Source organism: Semicossyphus pulcher, unplaced genomic scaffold (assembly GCF_022749685.1).
Source record: "Semicossyphus pulcher isolate SPU_LCO1_2020_fin unplaced genomic scaffold, fSemPul1.0.p SCAF_15, whole genome shotgun sequence".
Taxonomy (NCBI): Eukaryota; Metazoa; Chordata; class Actinopteri; order Labriformes; family Labridae; genus Semicossyphus; species Semicossyphus pulcher.
Genome location: NW_027211659.1, coordinates 22331622 through 22353812, shown reverse-complemented (window position 1 = coordinate 22353812; position 22191 = coordinate 22331622). Strand labels below are relative to the sequence as shown.

The 22191-nt window shown below is 41.5% G+C and overlaps 1 protein-coding gene across 1 annotated transcript; it reads right to left on the bottom strand.

Moving 5' to 3' along the window:
- Positions 1–5974: 5974 nt before the first annotated feature.
- twist2 lies at positions 5975–9318 on the bottom strand. The gene is made up of 2 exons (XM_069663283.1): positions 8625–9318; positions 5975–6460 (listed from the first exon to the last, which is right to left on the bottom strand). Exon 1 carries the CDS (start codon positions 9149–9151, stop codon positions 8657–8659), a length of 495 nt encoding a protein of 164 aa, XP_069519384.1. The 5' UTR covers positions 9152–9318; the 3' UTR covers positions 5975–6460; positions 8625–8656.
- Positions 9319–22191: the final 12873 nt, after the last annotated feature.

The following is a 22191-nucleotide window of genomic DNA, read 5'->3' as shown; positions in this document are numbered from 1 at the left end:
AGGCTAAGCTATACTGCTAAAGACAACATGTTCGCCTGGACAGTAAAACACATGGTTCAATAACCACAATAACCACACTAGATAGTTAATGGTAGTTTCCTCAAACCAATATGACCCAAAGTTTTCAAAACACCTTCTATATTTAAAGCTTTGTATAAATATATGTTGGTTTTTTTTGCTCTTCACATCCAACCATGTGCATTGATATATCCATCACATGGTCTTCATCAGTGCTGGAAGTTTTCTCAGTTGTCACGAGCCTTGTTCTGATAAATACGTTGTAGTAGAGTCAAAACCTCCAGAAAAAGTTAGTTGATAATTCTGAGTTTAATTTACAACTGCTTTTTTCGATATTAACGTTCCAGAATTTGAATATTTATAGGCTGAAGATGAGGTTGCGAGGTTTGGATCTGGCATGAAATCCATGCAGTTGTTTGAAGATGGCTTTTATTTGTTTGGAGCGTAAACTGTATAAAAAGATGGACGACATGACAGCTCCCTAAAAGTGAAGCCAAAACATCTCTATCGCCCCCTGCTGACTGGCTGCTGTATAGGTCATAAAGCCCGCCTCCTCCATGTAAACAGATGGGACATGAGTCAAACTATAAAATCAAAATACACCCCAAATAAATGTTTCTCAAACATGGTTTGTGTCATTATAGTTAGTCAGTTCTTATCATGCTGATTTACGTCCAAGTGTTTGTTTTTCTGATAAGTTTATTTTTAATTAATTATTTGATGCTATAAAAATGATGATTGACAGCTCTGTTGACAAATGCGGCTCCTGCAGCTGATCTGTTCTGGAATAGCAGAGTAGAGGAGGATCGGTGAGAGGAAATGTAACTAAAACAATCACTACAGTCACTGACTAGTCATATCTGTGAACGTCTGCTTCAGACCAGCACGAGAAGCTGCTCTGCTGTTAAACACGCCGGCGTGCGGAATCTTTGCTGTTTTTTTTGGTAAGTTAAGTATGTGTTTTAGTTTTTGGAAGTGTCCACGGCCACTCCACCTGCCAATCTCTGCTGCGCAACTCTGGCTCCAAATGACGTCACCATCGCAAGATGGCAGCGCCTATCACAGAGGCTATTTTGGCATCATTTTCAGACAATGAGAGCAGATGGAGACAGTCGTTGGTTTGGAGCTCTGCCACTAAGGGGATTGGTCAGCCAAACAGCCAGAACCACAGTACGGAGACTGCATGTGAATAATGCATGGCCTCCGAACTGACCAAGTACACTGTGTCCTCTTTTCACCTTAAAATGTCCTTGTTGTCATACTTTGTACCTGATGTAGAGTCTTGGGATTGGAGGCAGCTTCATGAAGGGTTTGTTACAAACAATTAAGAGCAAACACTAATTTTCTTTAGCCTGTTCAAAGCAGAATCTCATTCTCTCATCAGTTAAAAAAAGTAACAGATGCTTATTTGTTCAGTTTTATGGTTGTGTAACTGATAGTGAGTCTCCCCTGCATCCGTACACGTTTGTTTTTCATCTGTCCCGAGTGAAAGTACGAGTGAAAACAAAGGTGAGAGTGTAAAAGTCGGCTCCAGAACTGGTGTGACCCACTGACCTCTGCTGACCCTGGCGGTCATCACTGCTGCTAATGAAGAGCCGAAGGAGGAGGGGGGACGCTGGCATGTCACCCCACAAACATACCCAGAAGCCCCCCCTGGTTCCTTCACAGCCCGGAGACGCATCAAGTTTCACAGCTGAAGGTGAGGAGGACGCTGGGGTTGTTACTGAGTCTGGGATGTAAATAAGGAAGAGAAACAGAAAGCAGCATGACCAGCCTCACATTCCTGCCTTGTGATTGGGTGATGGCCGAAGTGAAGGCAGTTCTATCTTTATTAGAAAACAGAGAAGAGAAAGATAAAACAGAGAAAGATGTGTATAGGTTTTTGTTTATGTGCGTATACAGTAAATAATGATGCCTGGAAAATTTGTTCCCCCCGCTTCTATGACATCCTTCAGCGTGCCCTTCAACTGAACCGGTTTGGAAAGCTATAATTATTGTTTTGCTAACATCACTCGCGCTAAAGTTAGATATTTCCTAGCTTTGTGGACACTGAGATGTAATAACAGTGATCCTCTCCTTCCAGTCTACACCCTCCTCGAGCGCCCCGAATAATGCCAGCGGGCAAAGACGGATCGGCTGATGAAGGATGATTTATTCAGGCGAGGAACGGATGAAGGAAACACAGAACCAAGCAGTTCATATAATATTGTTATTGTCCAGAGCATTCGGTCTTACACGTTATGCGTGTGTGTGTGTGTGTGTGTGTGTGTGTGTGTGTGTGTGTGTGTGTGTGTGTGTGTGTTTGTGTGTATGAGACCAGATGGACATAAGACAATGCCAGAAGAGAAGATGTGCTACAAGAATCAGAGCAAAGGGCCAAGCTACACACAAGAACATAAAGAGTAATGCAGCACACACACATTCCCTGCATATGCTCTGAAAACCTACTCAGCTAACACAGTATTGAGAATCTATTTTATTCAACAGATATTATTAGTTAATTTGCTTTATTTTTTTTTTTCAACCATATAATATAATTATGCTCCATATCTGTGCAGAGGAGTCTGCACAAACATGAATAAGCAGTATATCTCTCTGAGGCCACATACAGAGATACAAAAACAGTGAGACTTTGACTTTATTCGCATGGCAACAACATCAGATGAAAGATATTTAGTCAATTTGACACACATCATTTTTCTCTGACAGTGCTATCTCTTGTGAAGGATACGACAGCATCCCTCAGAGTCCTAGCATGGCTGCTTTTACTACTATTTTCCTCTCCGGTTCATTTCCCCCGGCCTTACAAAAAAAAAGCCTGATCAGCTGTTACATAAGCAGGACATTTCTACACCTACAGTAACATACAGTCATGTAAAAATACTGTGATCATCAGGGGATTGTTAAAATGAAGAAATGCCCTCTGCATGGTGATATCACATCTTCTCATTAACTTTCACTGTATGTTGAGGTGTTTCCATTTTCACAACATCAGTGGCTGCAACACCAAGAGAAGAGAGGGGCCTTTTAACAGGTGTGTGGACGATAAGCTCTCTTGAGTAAGAGAGTTTTTCTGTGCGAAGGAAATGTCATGTAAAGCCTCTCCAAGGTTGTACAGGTTGTGTGCCATTTGCCTGCTTTAGAGAAATCATGTCAGACTCGGATGGATTGATTTAAATCATCCGACCAGTTTGAATTAATAATGCCCTGTATATGTATGTGACCAGAGAAATGAAGTCTTTAGAGAAAATAGCACAAGCCCTGAGGCCTGATGGTAATGCGGCAGGGCCTTCTGTGCAGGATCAAAGTCTTAGAGACCCTGATTAAATGATGGAATGAAGGAAAGGCAGAGACGAGCCGAGGAAAACGCCAGACTCCCTGTTAACTCCTTCTCAGCCTTCACAACTGAGTTCCTCTGAACTGCACGAGGCATCTTACTCTTCTTTCGTTAAAAGAGTCTTTAAAGATTCCTGCATCAGGATAACTCTATTCATTTAGCTGATAAAACTGCAGGCACCGATACCAGAGCTTTTTCCTCTATGTTCAGTGCATAAGGAAAAGTAAAGTAGCACCGCACTGCGTGGTGCTATTTCACTTTGTTCCCAATGAGTAAACATTCAGCACCTGTTTCAGAATATTAAACCGCAGCAATGGTAGGATTTGGAGGTGTAAAGGGAGGAGACACAGTGAACAGGATGTGGCTGCAGTGTAACACAGAAGCATCTAGAAAGACTAATCATAAAATTGCTATAGAGGAATTGTTACAATCAGTATTAAATCATTTATGGTCCAGTTTTATACGTAAGCAGTTTCTTTCCTGTAGTTTTTGACGTCAGTTCTTGACATGAACGTTACGCCATTTCTTGTGAATGTGACTAACAAAGACAAACATTACAACAGGGTTCGTTGCATGGACTTCATCTGATCTGATTTCACCAAGAGAACCTCCAGAACACACAATGAGAGATCGACAGAGGATGATCAATACTTAGAAGTTTGAAGTCTGAGTAATGCTCTCCGTATATTGCAAATCATGGCAGGAGAAACAGCTGACATTCAGCTTGCCAACTCTCTCTCTCTCACACACACACACAGGGGAAGTTCAGTCATGCCGACATCAGCTTCCAAAGTGGTACAAGCTAACCTTCAGATTTTTTACTGAACCAGACGAACACAGGATTCGGTTTGAGGCGCAGAGAGCGTAAACCTTTACTTTATTCCCTTTTTACTGCAAATTAAAGTTTTGTAGCTTTTTCCGTCTGATTTTACGGGAAACATCTGGATCTCTCGCACCGCTGAAGCGGTGGCCCCCGGGTGATTGTGCTCTGCTCAGCTGTGAGGGCCCGGGATAATGAGCAGGTATCAAACGGGCTCCTATGGATAAGCCGGCGTGGGTAGGAAGGCCTGTCCAGCGGAGTCTGAGACCACCATGGCAAAAGTCAAGACTTAGTCATTGTTTGCCTGTTATTAGGAATATTTCATGAGTCTAATTACAGAAAATCTGATTTTATATCATATGTGCATGGTCACAATAACTGTTTGCTCTCTGCTGATCAGGTGTGTAAATCCAGCATGTGTAATTACACTGAAATACTGATGTGTCCCTGACTTCATGCAAGGAGGGCTGTGTTATTCTTGATGCAGGTGTATTTAGAGATTACAGTGTCATACAGTTCTTTGTGTCAGATAAATAACTTGCCCATCAAAATGCATAAAGTAGATTTTGTTTTTAATCGCCTCCTGTGCAGGTACACCGGTGAATATCACGTTTAAATAAAGAAGCAAGACGTGTTAGTTTAGAGAACATAGAGCATACGCCTTCTGCATTACACATACTGGACCTTCCCTCTTTTAAACTGCCATATATACATGATGCATTAAAAGCAGTGTTAACCTCATATATAAGTGGATAATGTAAGTTTGTTGCATCGGCAGCAGGAGGATAAAGTCCCTGTGGTCGCAGGTGTTTCCCTTCATATCACCAATATAAAGACTGTGACATTTCCACTCAGGATTAGGGTTTATCTGTGAAAAACAATAGAAAGATTACAGCAGCATTGCCATGCATATTTATGATACCCTGCATACTTTATTTTATAATGCAGTTTTCCACCAGGGATTTGTATGAAGTATTTAAAGTGTGACATATATTGGCCTCCATCCAACTAAAATGCTCCCACACATTTTGTGCAGTGAAAGTGAACGCGTGCTGTTTGTTTTGCTGGTGGTGAAATGATTAAGCTGTTTATAAGTGTAGCTTGAAAGAGCAGATTTAAACAGCAGACCTGCACAGAGGGAGTCAGTCTACCATTTACACTAGTAGCCCAGCGTTAACAATGAGCTCCTTTCAGCGTTTAGATTGCATCTAACCACGTCTGGGAAAACGAGATGTAAACAAATTTAATGTTTCAAGAGTGAGGGGGAAACGTTCAAAGGCATTTCTTCAGTGGTCTAGTTTTTTAAAGCTGCGAGCGGAGGGATATAGTCCTTATCTGCGCTTGTTGGGGCTCCCTGCTCGTTAACGAGCCTGAAGGCATCGCCATTTGAAATGATTACTCGTTATTTAAGTGGACACGCATTTTATATGGCTGAGTTTGAAACTGGCTCACATTTCCTGCGCTGTTAATGAAGCTGTATTTTTTTATGGTCGTTTTTTTAAGTCGGCGTTTTCTTTCCATAACAAGAGGAGGGGAGAGAGAGAGGGTACAGTCTCACACCCAGGAGTGAAAAAAAAAATGCTGTTGGTATTTCTTTTTAAGCACCAGGGGAACCTGAACAAGCGGACCACGTTGTTTCAAGCTAGCCAAAATAACTGCCTTTTCATTAACGTCTTGTTACATTGGAATGCACCGGAAACTTGCATGAAATCGACTGATTTTATTGGCATTCATTCAGCCGAACTACATGCTGTTAAAGCTTTGATTTGACTGTTTGTATGAAAAAAAAATCAACCAAATTTCGTTCAAAAATATGTGATTTAATAAATAAGCAAAAACAAAAATGTACATTGGACGGAGTTTGGAGACTTGCTAAAGAAAGTCGGTGAAATAAATCCATGCAGCAAATGACTGTAAATTGCATTGGTCCCTTTACAGGCTATAGGCGTACTTACACAGGTATGTACAATATGCATTAATCTCTCTTTATATTTATACTTTGGTTTAAAGTCTTTTGAAAAACAAAATATATCTCCTTCATTTAAAGAATGGCTTTGCTGAAATGCAGGCCGAGCTATTCGCCTTTATACATAACAGGTCTGCGTGTGTTTCTCTGCCACAAACAGCTCCAGACAGACAGAAGCAGTGTGATGAATCTGCATCCACACACACTTCCTATAAGAGTTTGTAGTTGTGGGTCACATTACGTCTCTCCGCCGTGCCTTTGAGGTCGATGGGTTCTTCAATAATCCCTTTGGTCTTCATACTTTGTAGAAGTAAACAGTCTGTAATAAAAGGAAAGAGACACATGTAAACAATATTATAGAGACAGGGGATCAAACTGGATAACTTTACGCATGACGCATTATGATTCTGTCTTTCTTTGTGACGGTACATGTGATGTTTTTTAAACATTCACTGGCTCGCTTAGCACGAGGGAAGTCATTAATGAATCAATTATTAGCCACTGAGCTGAGTGAAACCATATGGCGACAGAGACGCACGAACATTGTGTGTATGTGAATGTAGATCTGCAGCTGCAGTGAGACGCAGAAAGACAGTTGGTCCGGCTTTTATTTTGGAGATCCCGAGTACTTTCACGCGCTACAGCACGAGCACAATCCTTAAACAATAAAACATAATTCCTAAGAGCTACATTAAGACCGGGGCCATTTTTTAAATATATTTTTTAATATTTATAAACGCAATCAAATGAATGTTCATTCCCAGAGAGCTGAGACTTTCATGTCTGTGTATGCGAGCTGTAAAAAAGGCTCCCCTCAATAAATGTTTTATTTTTTATACATTCCGCGGAGGTAAAATACCCTCAAAATAAGGGCTGCCCACCTTCAAATTACCTGTGCTTACACACATCCCTGTAATGCTTACTCTTCTCCCCCACAGCACCAGGTTTGATTTATACTGTATAACAAAGCCTCGCTGATGGGCGGTCTGCTAACATGTCAGCCCCATGAAAACTAAACAAACCCTGCTTCTGGTTCATTTAAGCCAAAGTGTTATTTAGTGTCATCTGATTTGTGCTTTTACACTGAAAAGCTTCATTCAACCCATCATATAAGCACCTTGAATGAAAGGCTTCTGTTACAATACCTAAATGGTTATTTAGAGCCGTTGCTGGGGCGTCAGTCCAATCAGTATTAAATAGGAGCGTCTGCCAAACTTTTAATGCTTCGAAACGGGCTTCAAAGGGACATGTTGGGGTGTTCCCTAAAAATGATCATATCATTCGGTCATGGTGTCATAATTTAGCAAACTGTCACGGTCGAGTTTAGGTCTTAAAATCACCCCAGTGATAAATAAAACATCAGCTCCAGGAAAAGTTTCCTCTCAGCTGTCAGGTGCCTAAACGGCTCTTAACTTTTAGTGCATCTCTGACATGGCCACCTCTCACGAGCACACACAAACCCCGAGCTACAAATCTGCAAAATAACGTGACCAAATCCCGCCTGCTTGTTAATACGGGCCTGTGTTTTTATTGTCTTGCGCTGGCTTGAACTTTTCATGTCCAGCCGAGCTGCCCATTCCTGCGGTCTGCGCACAGGAAAGCTCTCCATTGTGGATATAAATTACCCGTGGTGGCACTACAGCTGCGTTTGGTGCGGCCCTTTACTGTTTTATTTCTTACCCCACTCATTATGAAATGTTGTTAAAAGGAACCGAATAAAAACTAACAAGAGAAAAGTCACAACCGGCCGATTTAATATGTTTCTGATCCAAAATAGAACAGACGTGTCATTTTTGGTTAACGAGGCATATTCTTATAAGGCCTGGCGTGTGAAAATGTTCCAAAACTATTATTGTGTTAATCCGCCTACTTCCCTGCGCATGATCCCTCTCTATTAAAATAAAGACAATGTTTTCTTTTCCACATCCTGAGCTGAACTTAAGCGTTTGGGTTTAACTGGATCTTTCTCTGCCTTTGCGTGTATTTACACCTAAACGGATGGTCAGCCGGGCCTCGCGCACAGCAGCATCCAGATGCGGACGCACAGATGCTGAGGCCTCGGTGTGAAATCTGTCACACACATGACAAGCGCGCTCAGTACAGGACATGCAAATTTAAATGTTGGTGCACAGTTGATCTACAGAAACGTTGGGACGTTGGGAATCATCTCACCATGTGGTCACAGCTTGATTGCTTGTTATATACTGTATATTATGTGCATCAAAATGTGGCAGCAGGCTATGAGTTACAGCCTGCAAGTACAAGACACGTGGCCAAACCTCCACCACACAACTACTACTTTTTAAACACAATTTACGCAGGGAATTAAATTAAGTGTCTATGCAATTCGCAATTTTCTCATAACGGTACTTAATCAGTCACAATTGGTCTCATAATTAAGACAACATTGTAAGCAATATGTGAAACCTTTATGTCTACAGATAGGCCTACTGTTAACCTAAGCTTCTGTTTGTGGTACCCACCGCTTTGGCATTGTAGTGAAGCACTCTGGGTGCTAGTGAGATGCTGACATAGACCAGGCACCCTCCATCCTCCACACGGAGAACGCGTAACTGAGTCTTTCGTGCGCAACGTAGCTGCAGCTGGACATCTTGTTGTCCATCTCGTCGCTCTGCAGCACCTGACAGAGAAAGTCAATGTATCTGGAGGCGAGCTTCAGCGTCTGTATCTTGCTCAGTTTGTCCGACGGCAGCGTGGGGATAATTTTGCGCAAAGACGCAAAGGCCTCGTTCAGAGACTGAGTCCGTTGCCTCTCCCGGACGTTGGCCAGGACGCGCTGATTCTGCAGCTCCTCGAAAGACTGGGTGCTGCTCGGGCTCGGTTTCTTCCCCCGTTTCACATCCCCCGGGCTGCTGCCGCTGCTGTCCTCGCAGGACTTTTTACTGTGTCTCCTCTTCCTCGGGAAGGGCTTCTGCTGCCTGTCCAGCTCCTCCTCGCTGGTCACCAGACTATCCACAGGGGAGACCGGAGAACTGGAGCCCTCTTCCATTTCTTTCTTGAAGAAATGCAGGGATAGAGCGGAGAAAACGGTGTCCACCTTTGAAGCCGTGGTTACAAAAATGTGTAGATATCCGAAAAGATGAGGAGAATATTTGCAAGACGCCTCGCTCTCTGCGCTTCAAACTGAAGGTTGGCACGCTTCTCCTCACGCAGGAAGTTTTTTCCTTAAATTTTTTTGGAAACTTTATCCCGGTTTCAGATGCTAAATAGTTTTGAGAGTGGAAGGGGAGGGGTTTGCAGGGTGGAGGGGGAGCTAGTGTGCGCTCCGGTCCGCTAATAAGCAGGAGGGACCAGTCATGGTTTCATGTGTCGGGATGTGACTGAAACGAGGCAGTTATTTACCGTCCAAAGCAACGAAATTCTCTTTAATTTTTAATTTAATTTCCCTCCTTAAACGACTTATTTTCTAACTTGTTATTTCTTTTACTGTAATTCTGTTTTACAGCACAATTAACCAAATTACGAATTAAGGATTTAAATATTGCAAAATGTCCACAATAAACGTGTTGCGCATTTATTATAATTATTTTATCTAGAAAGAATGATGATCTTTTATACTGTTAATAGGCTGGTTTTTAAATAATTTTATTATTATTCCTTAATAGAAACATCTCAGTGATACTTAGATTTTCTGAAGTTTGGCTTGTATCACAATAAAACATCAGTCGAGCCATGCAGCTCAATAAAACTACTGAATATAATTGTTATAAAAAAAAAAATACATTTGTTCTGGGAGAATTAGGGCTGTGTGCCAACACTCTGCAGGGCCTGTAGGATCTGGACTTAAACCATCCATGTACAGTAAATGTGTTTTCCTCCTCGGTGCAGAGTTTTTGCTCTGTGGAGGCCGATTTACGCACCGATTCATCGGGCTTGAGAAAATCTATCCGCTTGATCTTTAATCGAATCAAGTGTGTACGCGCTCACAGCTCCTATAATGTGGAAGTCAAACAGGAAGGAGGCTTAAACTAACTGAGGAGTTCTCCGGTTTCTGCGGATACCTCCAGTGGACGGTTCCTCCATGCGTTTTGTCAGCGGTCCACCTCTTCATCTGTCATGTCATGTTTTCCTGCACAGAGCGGCGCACAGGTGGCTCACATTATACGGCTGAATTTATCCTCTGCCAGAATGCACAGTTTGTCCAAATCAGCTGACTGACCCCTGGAGATTTCTCTGGTTCTATATTGCTGTGGTTCTTTGGCTGTAGCGCCAGTGTTGTCCTGTTTCCACAAACTGAAAAATATTATTTCAATAGTCATATTTTTCTTTCCTTCAAAAGAACCAACAAGTAAAAACAACCAGGTTTAATGGATCAAATGGATCAATTATAGATTTATTGACACACAGGGATCTGCTTAATTGTGTCTTGTTTTAATGAAAATTACACTTCTCAAACAAAATTGGAAAAATGCACGTGAGACATGATTTCTGCTTGTTTGAAGGGAAGAAGACGTGGGAAATCCCTTACCTAGTTGCAGAGTTGGCCACTTCACCCACAAAAACATGATATTGGATGATGTTCCCCAAATTATAAAGGAAACAAGGCTTTGAGTACAAATGTTAGTCTGCCATTAATCAAATTGCTCTGAATAATTGCCTCTTATTAGGAAGCAATTTCGCACATTTACACTGCAGCGCACATTTAAGTTCACAGAGAGTATCTGAAAATAATCACACTTCAGTATCTGGGGTGCATGTGCCCATGTTCTGTGTTTTCTGGTTGCTGTAAATGGGGCAGAACCTCCTGAAAGTTGCACAACGTTGTTTAAACTCATGGGCGCTCGCTTGGTACTGGGACATATCCTGCTTTTCCCTTGAAAGCCCCCCTGGCCGACAGGAAACCCTGGTCTGCTTTGTGTTTTGGCGTCCTCTGGTAATGGTGACTGTCACACTACTTTTACTCCGTGCCAGAGCTCTTAACTCAGAGCCTGGCACGCCTCAGCTCAGGTCTAATGTGGTTACATTTTACTGCTTCATACAACCCTTTAATATAAAGGAGGTAATGTTTCACACATGCAAATATGAAAGAAATGTCCAAATATGTGTGAGTGCATTGCACAGAAAAGAGAACATGCACATGAGACAGCACACACACACACACACACTGACACACACTTTCCCTGATTATGCCCTCTGACCTCGTGCTCCCCGGCTCAGCTGCAGGAGGCCTCCACGCCCAGGGGAGAAGGTTGTGACTTGCAGAGCGGGAGGCTGATCCTGCACAGCGTCTGTGAGCTGCAGGCTCCACATATACACACTCCGCAAGAGGAAAAAGAGGAACAAGGGGCCCCTGGTCGGCACTTTTCCATCCACTGTGTAACTCTGGGAAATGATAAGCTTGCAAATATTCAAAACGGCAAAGCATGCAGCGACTGATGAGGATGACAACTTGCACCAGTGCCTACCTGATTGAAATACAGACCTGGTCATTTTCCAATGCAAAACAAAGAACATAGAACATTTAAATTAAATAACTCAAAATACATTTTTACATAAAAACATATTTTTATTTCATTTAAATTTAGCAACAATGTTGGGGAGTAAAAAATAAAACATTTGGAGCTTTTTTCCAAGTAAAATTTCATTAAATATACTAAAACTTCACAGAGAATTCATCATTTATTCCCACAACAATGTATGCGAAAAACGTTTTGATACGAATAAAAATACCTTTATGAATCAGAGGAAGTTACTGGCTCATTTGTTCTTTTATCTCTGGTGAATGTCTTCACGTGAATCACGTAAATCAAACTGAACACTCACAGAAGAACCCCCTGAGAGAGAATAAAGGAGAGGCAAAGACGGGAAAATGAAGTGAGAGCTGAGAGACGGAGGGGGGGAGAGAGGGATGACCTGCCTCTCAGATCAAAGATGAGCTCGGGTCATAACTCAGCAGAGCAGAATGACGTACCTCTGTCTTGTCTGACACCCTTAAAACCAGCTCCACATGGATGGAGGGCACGGCCTTGATGAGCCCAGATCCTGTCTCTGTCACGTCACAGGAAACACATCCTTGTCGCATGCACGGCCTTCTGCTTCTACATCAAGCTTGGACATAGAAACAACTGATCGTGAGGCAAGGGGTGAGACGGAGAGGTGTTGAGAGATAAAAACAGGTTCAGAAAGAAAAAGAAAGGACGAAACAGAGCAAAACAGAGGAAGGAGGCCAAATGTATGGATGTGTGATGATTCACTAGTCTTTGATCTGACACCGAGGGCTGTGGACGTGTGAGGGAAGTTATGGAGGAGATGATTTGTTAGAGGCCGCGATGAGTGGAATTTTACTGTCCATGTGCCTGCCAGGATCGGTTACCTTTGACTTGAACCCCCCCAAAACACTTGTGAGGCTCACCCCAAATGATCTTGGCAAAAGGATCTAAAGACACGGCCTGTGTGCAGGCGTTTGCACGTGTCTGCTTGTGCATATATATGTGTAGGTGCTTTTTAAACGCATGTACTGTATACATTATCACCTGATTATTGTGTGCATCAGTGTATCTACATCTGCCTCTCTATACATGCACTTGTATGTGTGTGTATTAGTGTGCGTGTCTGAAAGCGATTCAAGATGAATGAAAGATGTTCAGCAGAGCACAGGCCCAGCTGCTTCTCATTGCACACAATACAGCGTCTATTAGCAGCAGGGAAATCGCTTTCGAAGCTACTTGTAGCCTCCAAAAGAGCAACCATCTACTTATCTGCTCTGCAATGCAAACTGTGCCATGGGACACCTGATGACATGTAACTGATAAAGTGTGCAAGAATCAGGCACGTGCACAGATAGGACCCAAGGGGGGCTTGAGCCCCTGCCCTTGTGCCCCCAGTTGAGTTGAAAAGTGCCCTCAATTAAAATAATAATTATAATAATTCTTTTTTTTTTATTCTATCAAATCTAAAGCCTTATCACTTTAGGAAGTACTCCACATTCCCCACCCCGACACCCTCCCAAATGATTTTGTCACAATCAATCAATTAACTTTTCAGTGTATCTTGACCATAGACTGTATAAAATGATGGGCGGCATGACAGCTCCCTAAAAGTGAAGCCAAAACATTTTGAGCGCCCCCTGCTGACTGGCTGCAGTATAGGTCATAAAGCCCGCCTCCTCCATGTAAACAGATGAGTCAAACATAGTTTCTGTCATTATAGTTAGTTCTTATGATGCTGATTCACTTCCAAGTGTTTAATTAGTTATTTGATGCTGTAAAAAGGATGATTGGCAGCTCTGTTGACAAATACGGCTCCTGCAGCCGATCTGTTCCAGATTAGCAGAGTAGAGGAGGAACGGCAGGAGGAAACTTAACTACAGTCATTGAAGTTCCAATATCTGTGAACATCTGCTTCAGGCCAACACTAAGAAGCTGTTCTGCTGTTAAACACTCCGGTGTGCGAGATCCTTGCCGTTTTTTCTGTAAGTTAAGTGTGTGTTTTGGTTAGCTGAGGTGGCTACAGCTGCTGATTTCTGCTGCACAACTCTGGCTCCAAATGATGTCACCATCACAAGACGGCAGTGCCCGCCACGGGAGCTGTTTTGGAATCATTTTCGTACAATGAGAGCAGATGGAGATGCGTCGTCCATCTTTATATACAGTCATTGGTCTTGACTTATGAAATCAACCAACTTATTATGTTATCCATTATAAAAAATGATTAAGTAGGTCAGTTGGACTTGGCTCATTATTAGCCTCTGTAGTCTGTACTCGCTAGCAATCAAGTTAGTGTAATTTTCATTCAATGGTAAATGGACTGTACTTATATAGCACATTTCTAGTCTTTGCGACCACTCAAAGCTGCTTTTACACGACATATCACATTCACCTATTCACACACACATTCATACACTGCTGGCAGAGGCTGCTACATAAAGTGCCCAGCTGTCAAGCTGGAGCAATTTGGGGTTCAGTGTCTTGCCCACTTCAACATGGAGCCTGAGGGATCGAACCTCCGACCTTCCGATTGAAAGACGACTCCACCACTGAGTCGCAGCAGTGTGTGTTTCCTGTTAAAATAAAAGTTTTAATCAGTCAATAAATACATTTTGATTGGGAAATAAGAAGCAGTATAAAAACTGCTAGAAGAGGCAAATACACCTTTATCCAATGAAAGGCAAAATACATCTTTCTCACCTCCCTGACCCTGGATTAGTAAACCATGTGCACCGATGTAACAAATACATAACAGAACTGAATCAGTCTAAACACACTGACTGACTGCATTACTTTCATGAAAACATGTCAGATCTGTGGTTTCTTTGTGGAATAATGTGGTTCAGTAGAATATAAACAGTTCCCATGTTATCAACATAATGTGTGATTATGGATGGAGGCGTTGTGACAACATCAGGGTGGGTATTAGTGCATGATGGTGGTGCAAGTGCCCTTTTCTTTGCTTGAGCCCCTGCCCCCAAAAATGTCTGTGCATGGCCCTGGCAAGAATGATATATGGTAGTTCAATTTGTGCTGGTTCCCATTAAAAAAATCTGACCATTACCGTCAAGAGCAGAAAAACTATTAACGATCCTAAAAATGATTCGACTCCACTGACAAACAACATTAATGTGTCAGCTCAGCTTCTCCTTCTTTAGCCCTTATTTCATTCTTTTCTTCATTGTGTTTCTCATTCTAAAACCCTGTTCTCTTTACTAGTAAGTGGGTTAGCTCCCAGTTTGAGAAAAACAAAAGCTATGTCTGCTTTATTGCGCCATTCTTTTCCAGTAAGTTGTTAAAATGTGACTCACATGTCGGTTCTGAAGAAGAGCGCGCACGTAAGACCCGATGGCGACATGAATTTAGCTTTGAATTAACACAAGATATGTATGAAAAGCATTACAGCTCTTACATAAAATCAAACGATTCATGACTTCAAAAGAACAATGGACGTATAAAACATTGTTTTCTTTCTTGCTTAAAATAGTTTGATGTTCTTCGAGGTCTTCCTCAGCTGTTTGTGTCCCAAAGGCCTCAGAAAACAGCCTCTTATTTTCATGCACGTCACATTATCAGTCAGTGTTTCTAATAAGAGCTGTGTTTAGCAGAGGCCTCTGCAGAGAATGAAACAACAGGCAATATCAGTGAGAGCTATATATTGGGCAATAAAACCATAGGCACCTCCACTCATACAGTCATTCTTCAGTAACGCCGAGAGCCCATTCATTCATACATCCACACTTCTCCATTCTGCAGCTCCGGGGCTGATGACAAGGTGTTTCTGAAATCGCATTAGGGGCCCTTTCATAAAGGTTTCATTGGGGAGTGTGTAACAGCTTGAAGCATTTAGGCTTTGTTTAATACGATGCAGACTCGCTGCACCATGCTTTGTCTCCTGTGTGGAAAGGGGCCCGGGATGCCAGAGACCCCCACTGTCAGAGTCCGCTTTGATATCTGGAGGTGGAGGGGAAATAGGGCAGAATAACCCCCCAACAGACACACCACCACCACCCCCCAAAACCTGTCCGCTCAATACCTGCCTCTGCCCTGCTGCCCTGTAGAGTTATGGCCATCGGATGAACCAGGCGGGCTTTGAAGTGCAGCTCTGCGAGGCTTTGGGAGATGTGCTTGGAGAAAAGAAATCATGATATACAGTTCTTGGTCCATCTCAGGCACATGCTGTACCTGTTAGATAAGGTTACCTGTTCCAACACATTTACTTTTCATCAACATTGAGCTGAAATATATGAATACATAAAAAGATCTTTTGAAAAGAAATATATCAAAATATATTACATGAATTTCAAAGAGGCCTGTGTTGACAGCGACTAAGGCTGCATTCATACTGCAGGCCTTCATGCTCAATTTGGGGCTCATATCTGATTTTTTGGGGTCACTGTTCATATCTATTTCAGAATGTGACCCAGGTAAGTTATCAGTGTGAACACACAATGATTTTAAAAAGACACACAAGTGCGATAACAACAATAACAAAAGACGTCACATCCGTTGACATTCGTTGGATGGCTCTCGGGTTGTTGTTGTTGTGCATAAACTTGTTGGGATGTGCATAAACTTTTGTGAACGTAAGCGACCATCAGAGACAAAACGGACAAGAGCAGCAAATTTATCTGGAAATATTTTCGAATAGCAATTAAATCTGCTATTTCATCGTCTCTCCACTGCTGCGTGTCGCTGTCCTCCATGGTCAAGCAGAAAAGGAAGTCTTCTTCTTCTTCTTTAGAATCCAATTACCAAGGCAACATGGACCACATCCAATTTGAGTGTTCAAATACAAGTCGCATGCAGGTTGCATGTTTAAGATTCCGATTTAGTACCACATATTCAAGTAGCCCATTTCTGAATTTAAAAAATGCAATATCAAGCAACTTTTTGCTGTTCACACTGATCTTAAAAAAAACGGAATTGGGACACTTTTAGCTGCAGTATGAATACAGCCAAAGAGTTCTTTCCTTTATACAAAGAAACTAGATGTTCAGTGTGTAACTCCCAGACACTTGGACAGGGCAGAGATTAAATGGTAATGGACTGTACTTATATATATATATATATGTATATAGCACTTTTCTAGTCCACTCAAAGCTGCTTTTCACATTCACTCATTCACACACGAATGGCAGAAGCTGCTACCTAAAGTGCCCAACTGTCAATCAGTTATCAAATTCATACCCATTGGCAATTGGTGTCAGTGCTTAAGGACACTACAGCATGTAGCCTAAGGTGAGCTGGCGATCGAACCACCGACCATCCGATTGAAAGATGACTGACTCTACCACTGAGCCACAGCTGCCACTGATTAAAAAACAACACACAGATACTTATGTACAAACAGCCTACTGACTACACTTTTACACTGAAGCCCTGTCCTGTTGTGCAAGTTCTCCAGGTCCAAAATGGACATCACATTAACCAGACGCCTCTTCTACGCCATTATTTCTTAATATGTCTGTTGTGTCATTTATGTCATGATACTTCTGTCATGCATGATATGCATGATGGATTTGCAAGATATTGTCTTTACTATGTGTTAGTATTAGGGATGCACGATATTATCGGCACGTTATCGGTATCTGCAGATTATGGCTTGAAAATGACATATGGGCATCTGCAGATATGTTCCACCGATTTTTTTCCTCTGATAAAACAGTGCTTTAATTATGCCTAAATGCTCAATGAGTCCCTAAAATAACTCTGCGCACTGCCTGCACCACGCCTCTTCCGTCAAAAGTGAAGGAGGGTGCAAGATGTCTGCAGTATGCAGTTTTTGCCCACTACAATAAGAGTAGGCATGATATCAATTCCACTACAGGGGAGACTTAATGTTCTCTGCAGTTAAGTGGGAAAAAACATGTGCCTTATATATCGGTATCGAAATCAGCAATCGGCAAAAAGGGTTGGAAAATATCGGCATATTGGAAATCGGCAAAAAATCCAATATCTTGCATCCCTTGTTTTTACTCCATCTATTCAGGTTTTAGGTTGAACTCGGCCTTGATGTTGGGAAGCAGTCCCTAATGATGCAAAATAAAAGTTCCATCCAATGCATGAAGCTAAAGTAACAACGCTGTTTTGAAAATGTAAGGAGTAGAAAGTGCAAATATTTGTTTTAAAATGTAGATAGTCATAGAAAAAAGTTGTCAGAAAAATAAATACTCAAGTTAAGTACAGATACCTGAAAACGCTACTTAAGTACGCTTATAAAGTATTTTGTACTTTGTTACTTCCCATCTCTGTACAGGGGATCAAACCATCAACCCTTTTGATTAATGGCTGACACGCTCCACCACCTGAACTACATATTTACACATGTATACACAAACTGATTAGTTGTGAAAGGTGCAGATTGGTGTGATGTTTATTTGATCAGTTTTGTCCAGTAAGAGCCTCTCAGCGTAAAGCAACAAACCTTTAGTTCAACCCACACTCAGCTCAAATGCACTTCATTGACTTGACAGTTACAAAAAACAGTGTTGCCGGAGCAATTATGTTGGCTATAACACAATTATATTAATTATGCATGTACTACTTCCAGAATCTGAACTTTAACCAGGCCTAACAGGGGGGAGGGGGGAGGGGCTTGTCGATAGGGTCAGAGTAAATTTGCTGAACAAATGACAGAGAGGCTGTGCACTCGGGTGCTGATGGGGCAGCCTCCTGCACAAATAACGCAGCGTAATTAGCGCTGCACTTGTGACCCTGGTGCCAAGGTTAGCACGACGGCCGGCCCAGGTTCACAGTGTGATGTGTCATCCAGGTGGCCCGACGAGGCTGGGCTACAGCGAGGTTACACTCAGCTCAGGCAGTTTAAAGGGGGCAGTGCAGGGGGGCTGGGCAAACACTGCTGCTGTTTTTTCTGCTGATTGGACTGAGACAAGTAGGGTGAAGATCAGCGGATGTCAACAGAGGGGTGTCATTTACAGTCAACTGTCACTCCCTCAGTGTCACCTGTGTCACCAACAGCACCCTCAGCTCTGCTAAAGACTGGACTGTTTGTTTACACGGAAGCTACGGGACAATGACTCCTCTCTGGTCTTTAACAAGAAGAATAAATACATCTAACAACTAAACTGCCGGAATGATAAAATTCAAATGGCCAGTCAGTCTGACCGTTCATTCTTTATTTTCTTGTAATTTCAGTGATTAATAATCTAAGAAAACATGGCTCTGTAATGATATGATAGGTTACACAATAGATCCAAACACAAGCACAGACAACTTATATTCCATGATACAATAACTTCACCAATGATATGAAATGTAACTGAATTCATAGTAAAAATGTAAAAAACACATTTATCCCAAGACAGCAAAAATAGTCAACAAATAAACTTACACAACAAAATGATTAAGAAACCAGTAATCTTTTAAGTTATCAATAACAAGTATCATGCTATAATGTAAATTCACAATAAAAGTGTCTCCTCTCAGTAGGTTTACTTTAACAGGGCAGTGGGTTGTTTGGTGGGGCAATGTCCTCCTTGGTTTTAACACAAAGCTAAAGCTAGATTGCAATGGTGTAAAAAAGAAAAGACTAGACAAACATTGCAAGGAAATGGTGACGTGCAAAATCAAGAGCGGGAAAACACTAAAATGAGTCAGGGTCTGAACACATAAGGTCAGTATGACAACATAACATCTGTCCATGCAAGGTAAATTCACTCAGAAGTCTTTCAATGTTAGAATAAAATATACTCACATATAGCACATTTTAGGGTCCTTTAGTGACATTGATTTTCTTTCTTTGTTTTTTTACTTTTCCATTTAAAGCTCCTGTGAGGAACTTTCGGTTTGTGTTGATTCTAGCGCCCCCTGAGGACAAAGCTGTACCTCTTATCTCTTTGCTGATTTTGTCCTGTACAAGTAGTGTTTTTTAACAACAAATCTCATCCTGCTTTCTTTAACAGTCATATGTATCACTCACTTGAAATTTTTGCCCTGGTAAATGTAAACAAAGGCAGCTTGCAGTTAATCACTTCGTCTGACACCTACCCCCACCCCACCCCAGGGGTTTCATGCATTAAAAATAACTAGATATAAATAATCAGTCTTGTCGCTGATGGTCTGGTTTGCTTTTGTTGGTCATATAAAGTAATCTGAATTAATTTCAGTCTGTTTCATAAACAGCGAAAAACACAGGAGCTTTAAGTCCCTTGCAGATTCAATCCTTCAAATGTTTCATTTTGAGTGCCAATAGAGAATAACAGTCAAACATTGGTGATGAATAGTCTGGTCAATTATTGTAAATTTTGTGCAACTGTGTCCAATTAATTCTCAGTTTTTTCCATGTTTATAGAGCTTGCACTTTTCCTTTTCTTTACTAAATAATTGCATTTTAACTGGCACAAAGCCTATCTATAGGCCGGCACACAGCCTGCAGTGTGGCTCTAGCCTAATCTATGGTGAGGTGAAAAATGTGCATACCAAGATTCTTAAAAAATGTATGCACCCATGAAGTAATTTTGTTCTGTCTCAATTTATGACAATGGCTTTCACTTGTTGCATATGATATTCTAATTTCAATTCACTGCATTTGTTCATGAAGCCATTTAAAGGGCTAGAAAGTGATACCAAGTCGTGAGCACGTTGTCATATTGTTCTGATTTGGAGGTGTTGGAAGCTGTTAGCATGAGTATACACATATTCCGTGTTCTCCAACTGTCACATCTAGTGGTAGTGAATATGTACTTATATGAACTACTATGAATTGATTGAAAATAATCAACAACTCCTGTGTTCATTGTAATAGACGGCTGTGGTTCAGGGGTAGAGTGGGACATCTCTCTAGAATCTGTCTCCCTGAACAACCTTGTAAGCAGTCCATTTTTCCCATTTCTCAATAAACCCTGATTGTTAAATTCTCAGTACATGTGTAAGTCTTTCCATTTCAAATTTCGCTTCAACAGTGTGTAGCCACAGTGTCTCACAGGAAAGGGTCTTCTTTGCACCACTTCCAAGTGATTGCTTTCCTGGTTGCATACAACGTTTACCAAATATCAGTCTTTACACTGAAAATGTTCCTGCATCAAATTGCCCAGATATAACACCACAAATGTCTTTGGTAATTCATAACCCCATATCACTTTCAACTCTTCCCATACAACATCCCAGCATCCTGCATTTTTCTCGCGACACAGTCTCCTGCGCATCTGTTGTCTAGATAAAAATGTACCTTTAGGCCTCGGACTAATGAAGAATCTGAAATTCTTTCACATCCTGGAGTTGGTGGTCGATTGTTGTATGTCTGTTGTTATATATTATACCCGCTTTCATTGCATTATTGTATTTTACTTTCTTTTTTCCATTTGTCTTTGATATATAGTGTAGAGAGTCCTCTGCTTGATGAAGCACTGATGCCACTCTGTATTATATATGTATGCTAACACACAATGTCATAATCTATTTCACATTGAAATAATTTCAGCAAAGACATTATGTTGCAAAACGATCAAAATGACTGCCTTGATATCTCAATGTAAGTTTCATTAAACCACCAACCCTGCTAGCTCTCTATGCTAACACTGCTAACACCTTAACCCCTGAGAAGCTGACAGTGTTTACGTTGGTGTTTGCTCTGTTCACCAGGAGGCCTGCACTTCTAATCTAAGGAGGAAGTTATTGAACGTTCCGGTGCTCATCTGCGAAAGATTCACATGCCCCCTCACCACACTGTCCCGGGACAGGACAGGCCCCTGAGACACGTCATAAAGGCGACACTGCGTTTCTCCCTCACACGCTCTCATCTGAGTTATTAGTTCTGAGTCTAACAGCGTGGTCTTGTGAAGAGGAGCTGTAATGAGGAAAACAGGTGAGCGGTTTAACTGGAGTTTCACAGCTATTAAAGTGCCAACACACTCGGTCACCATGGTGATGAGTGCAGGGTGTGAGCTTTCTGGGGTGTCAGCATATTTGTCTTTTATTTAAGAGTGGTGGATGTTTGTTTTTTGTAAGTCAGTGGGGTAAGTCTGCTTAGCAGATTAAGTGGTGTTTTCTATGACCCCAGACTGCGTCAGACTTTTTGTCAGCTGTTACCTGCAGTTTTGCAGCCTATATGCATTTAGAATATAGAAAGGTACAGCTTGATTTAAAGATCTATTACAACATGGAAAATGATATGTTACTCATGTGATGGATGGTAACTTTATATAAGATTTTTTAAAACTTTTCAACAATACTTCTGTACTTTACTTTGATTCACTCCGCTGTATGTGTTTAGTTCTAACTACCAAAGTTTAAAATGCAAATTATTTACATGTGAAAAAAACTGTAACACTCATGTGGTTTAAGGACCATGAAGGGTAATTAAAACAGCAGCAGTATTTTAACCCAATAACCTTGTCTAGTCCAGCTTTAGCTCTGTATTCAGTTCAATCTATTCCTTCTAAAGTTTTGAATGAAAAAAAAAGAAATTTCTTAGCAGTTGTGTGTGTAGGTTATAATCACTGTTGCACAGTCTAAATATGTTTTAACTTCCAAGAAAAAGCAGATAAAACTGCATTTTTAAAGACACGTTGCGGCTGTTAGAGTGTGCACAGTCACAGGTTTTGTAAGTGTAAGAAATCTCCCTCTGCACAAAATATTGCTT

Coding starts and splice junctions, on each gene's coding strand:
- twist2 (XM_069663283.1), bottom strand. CDS start 9,151: ATGGAAGAGGGCTCCAGTTCTCCGGTCTCCCCTGTGGATAGTCTGGTG.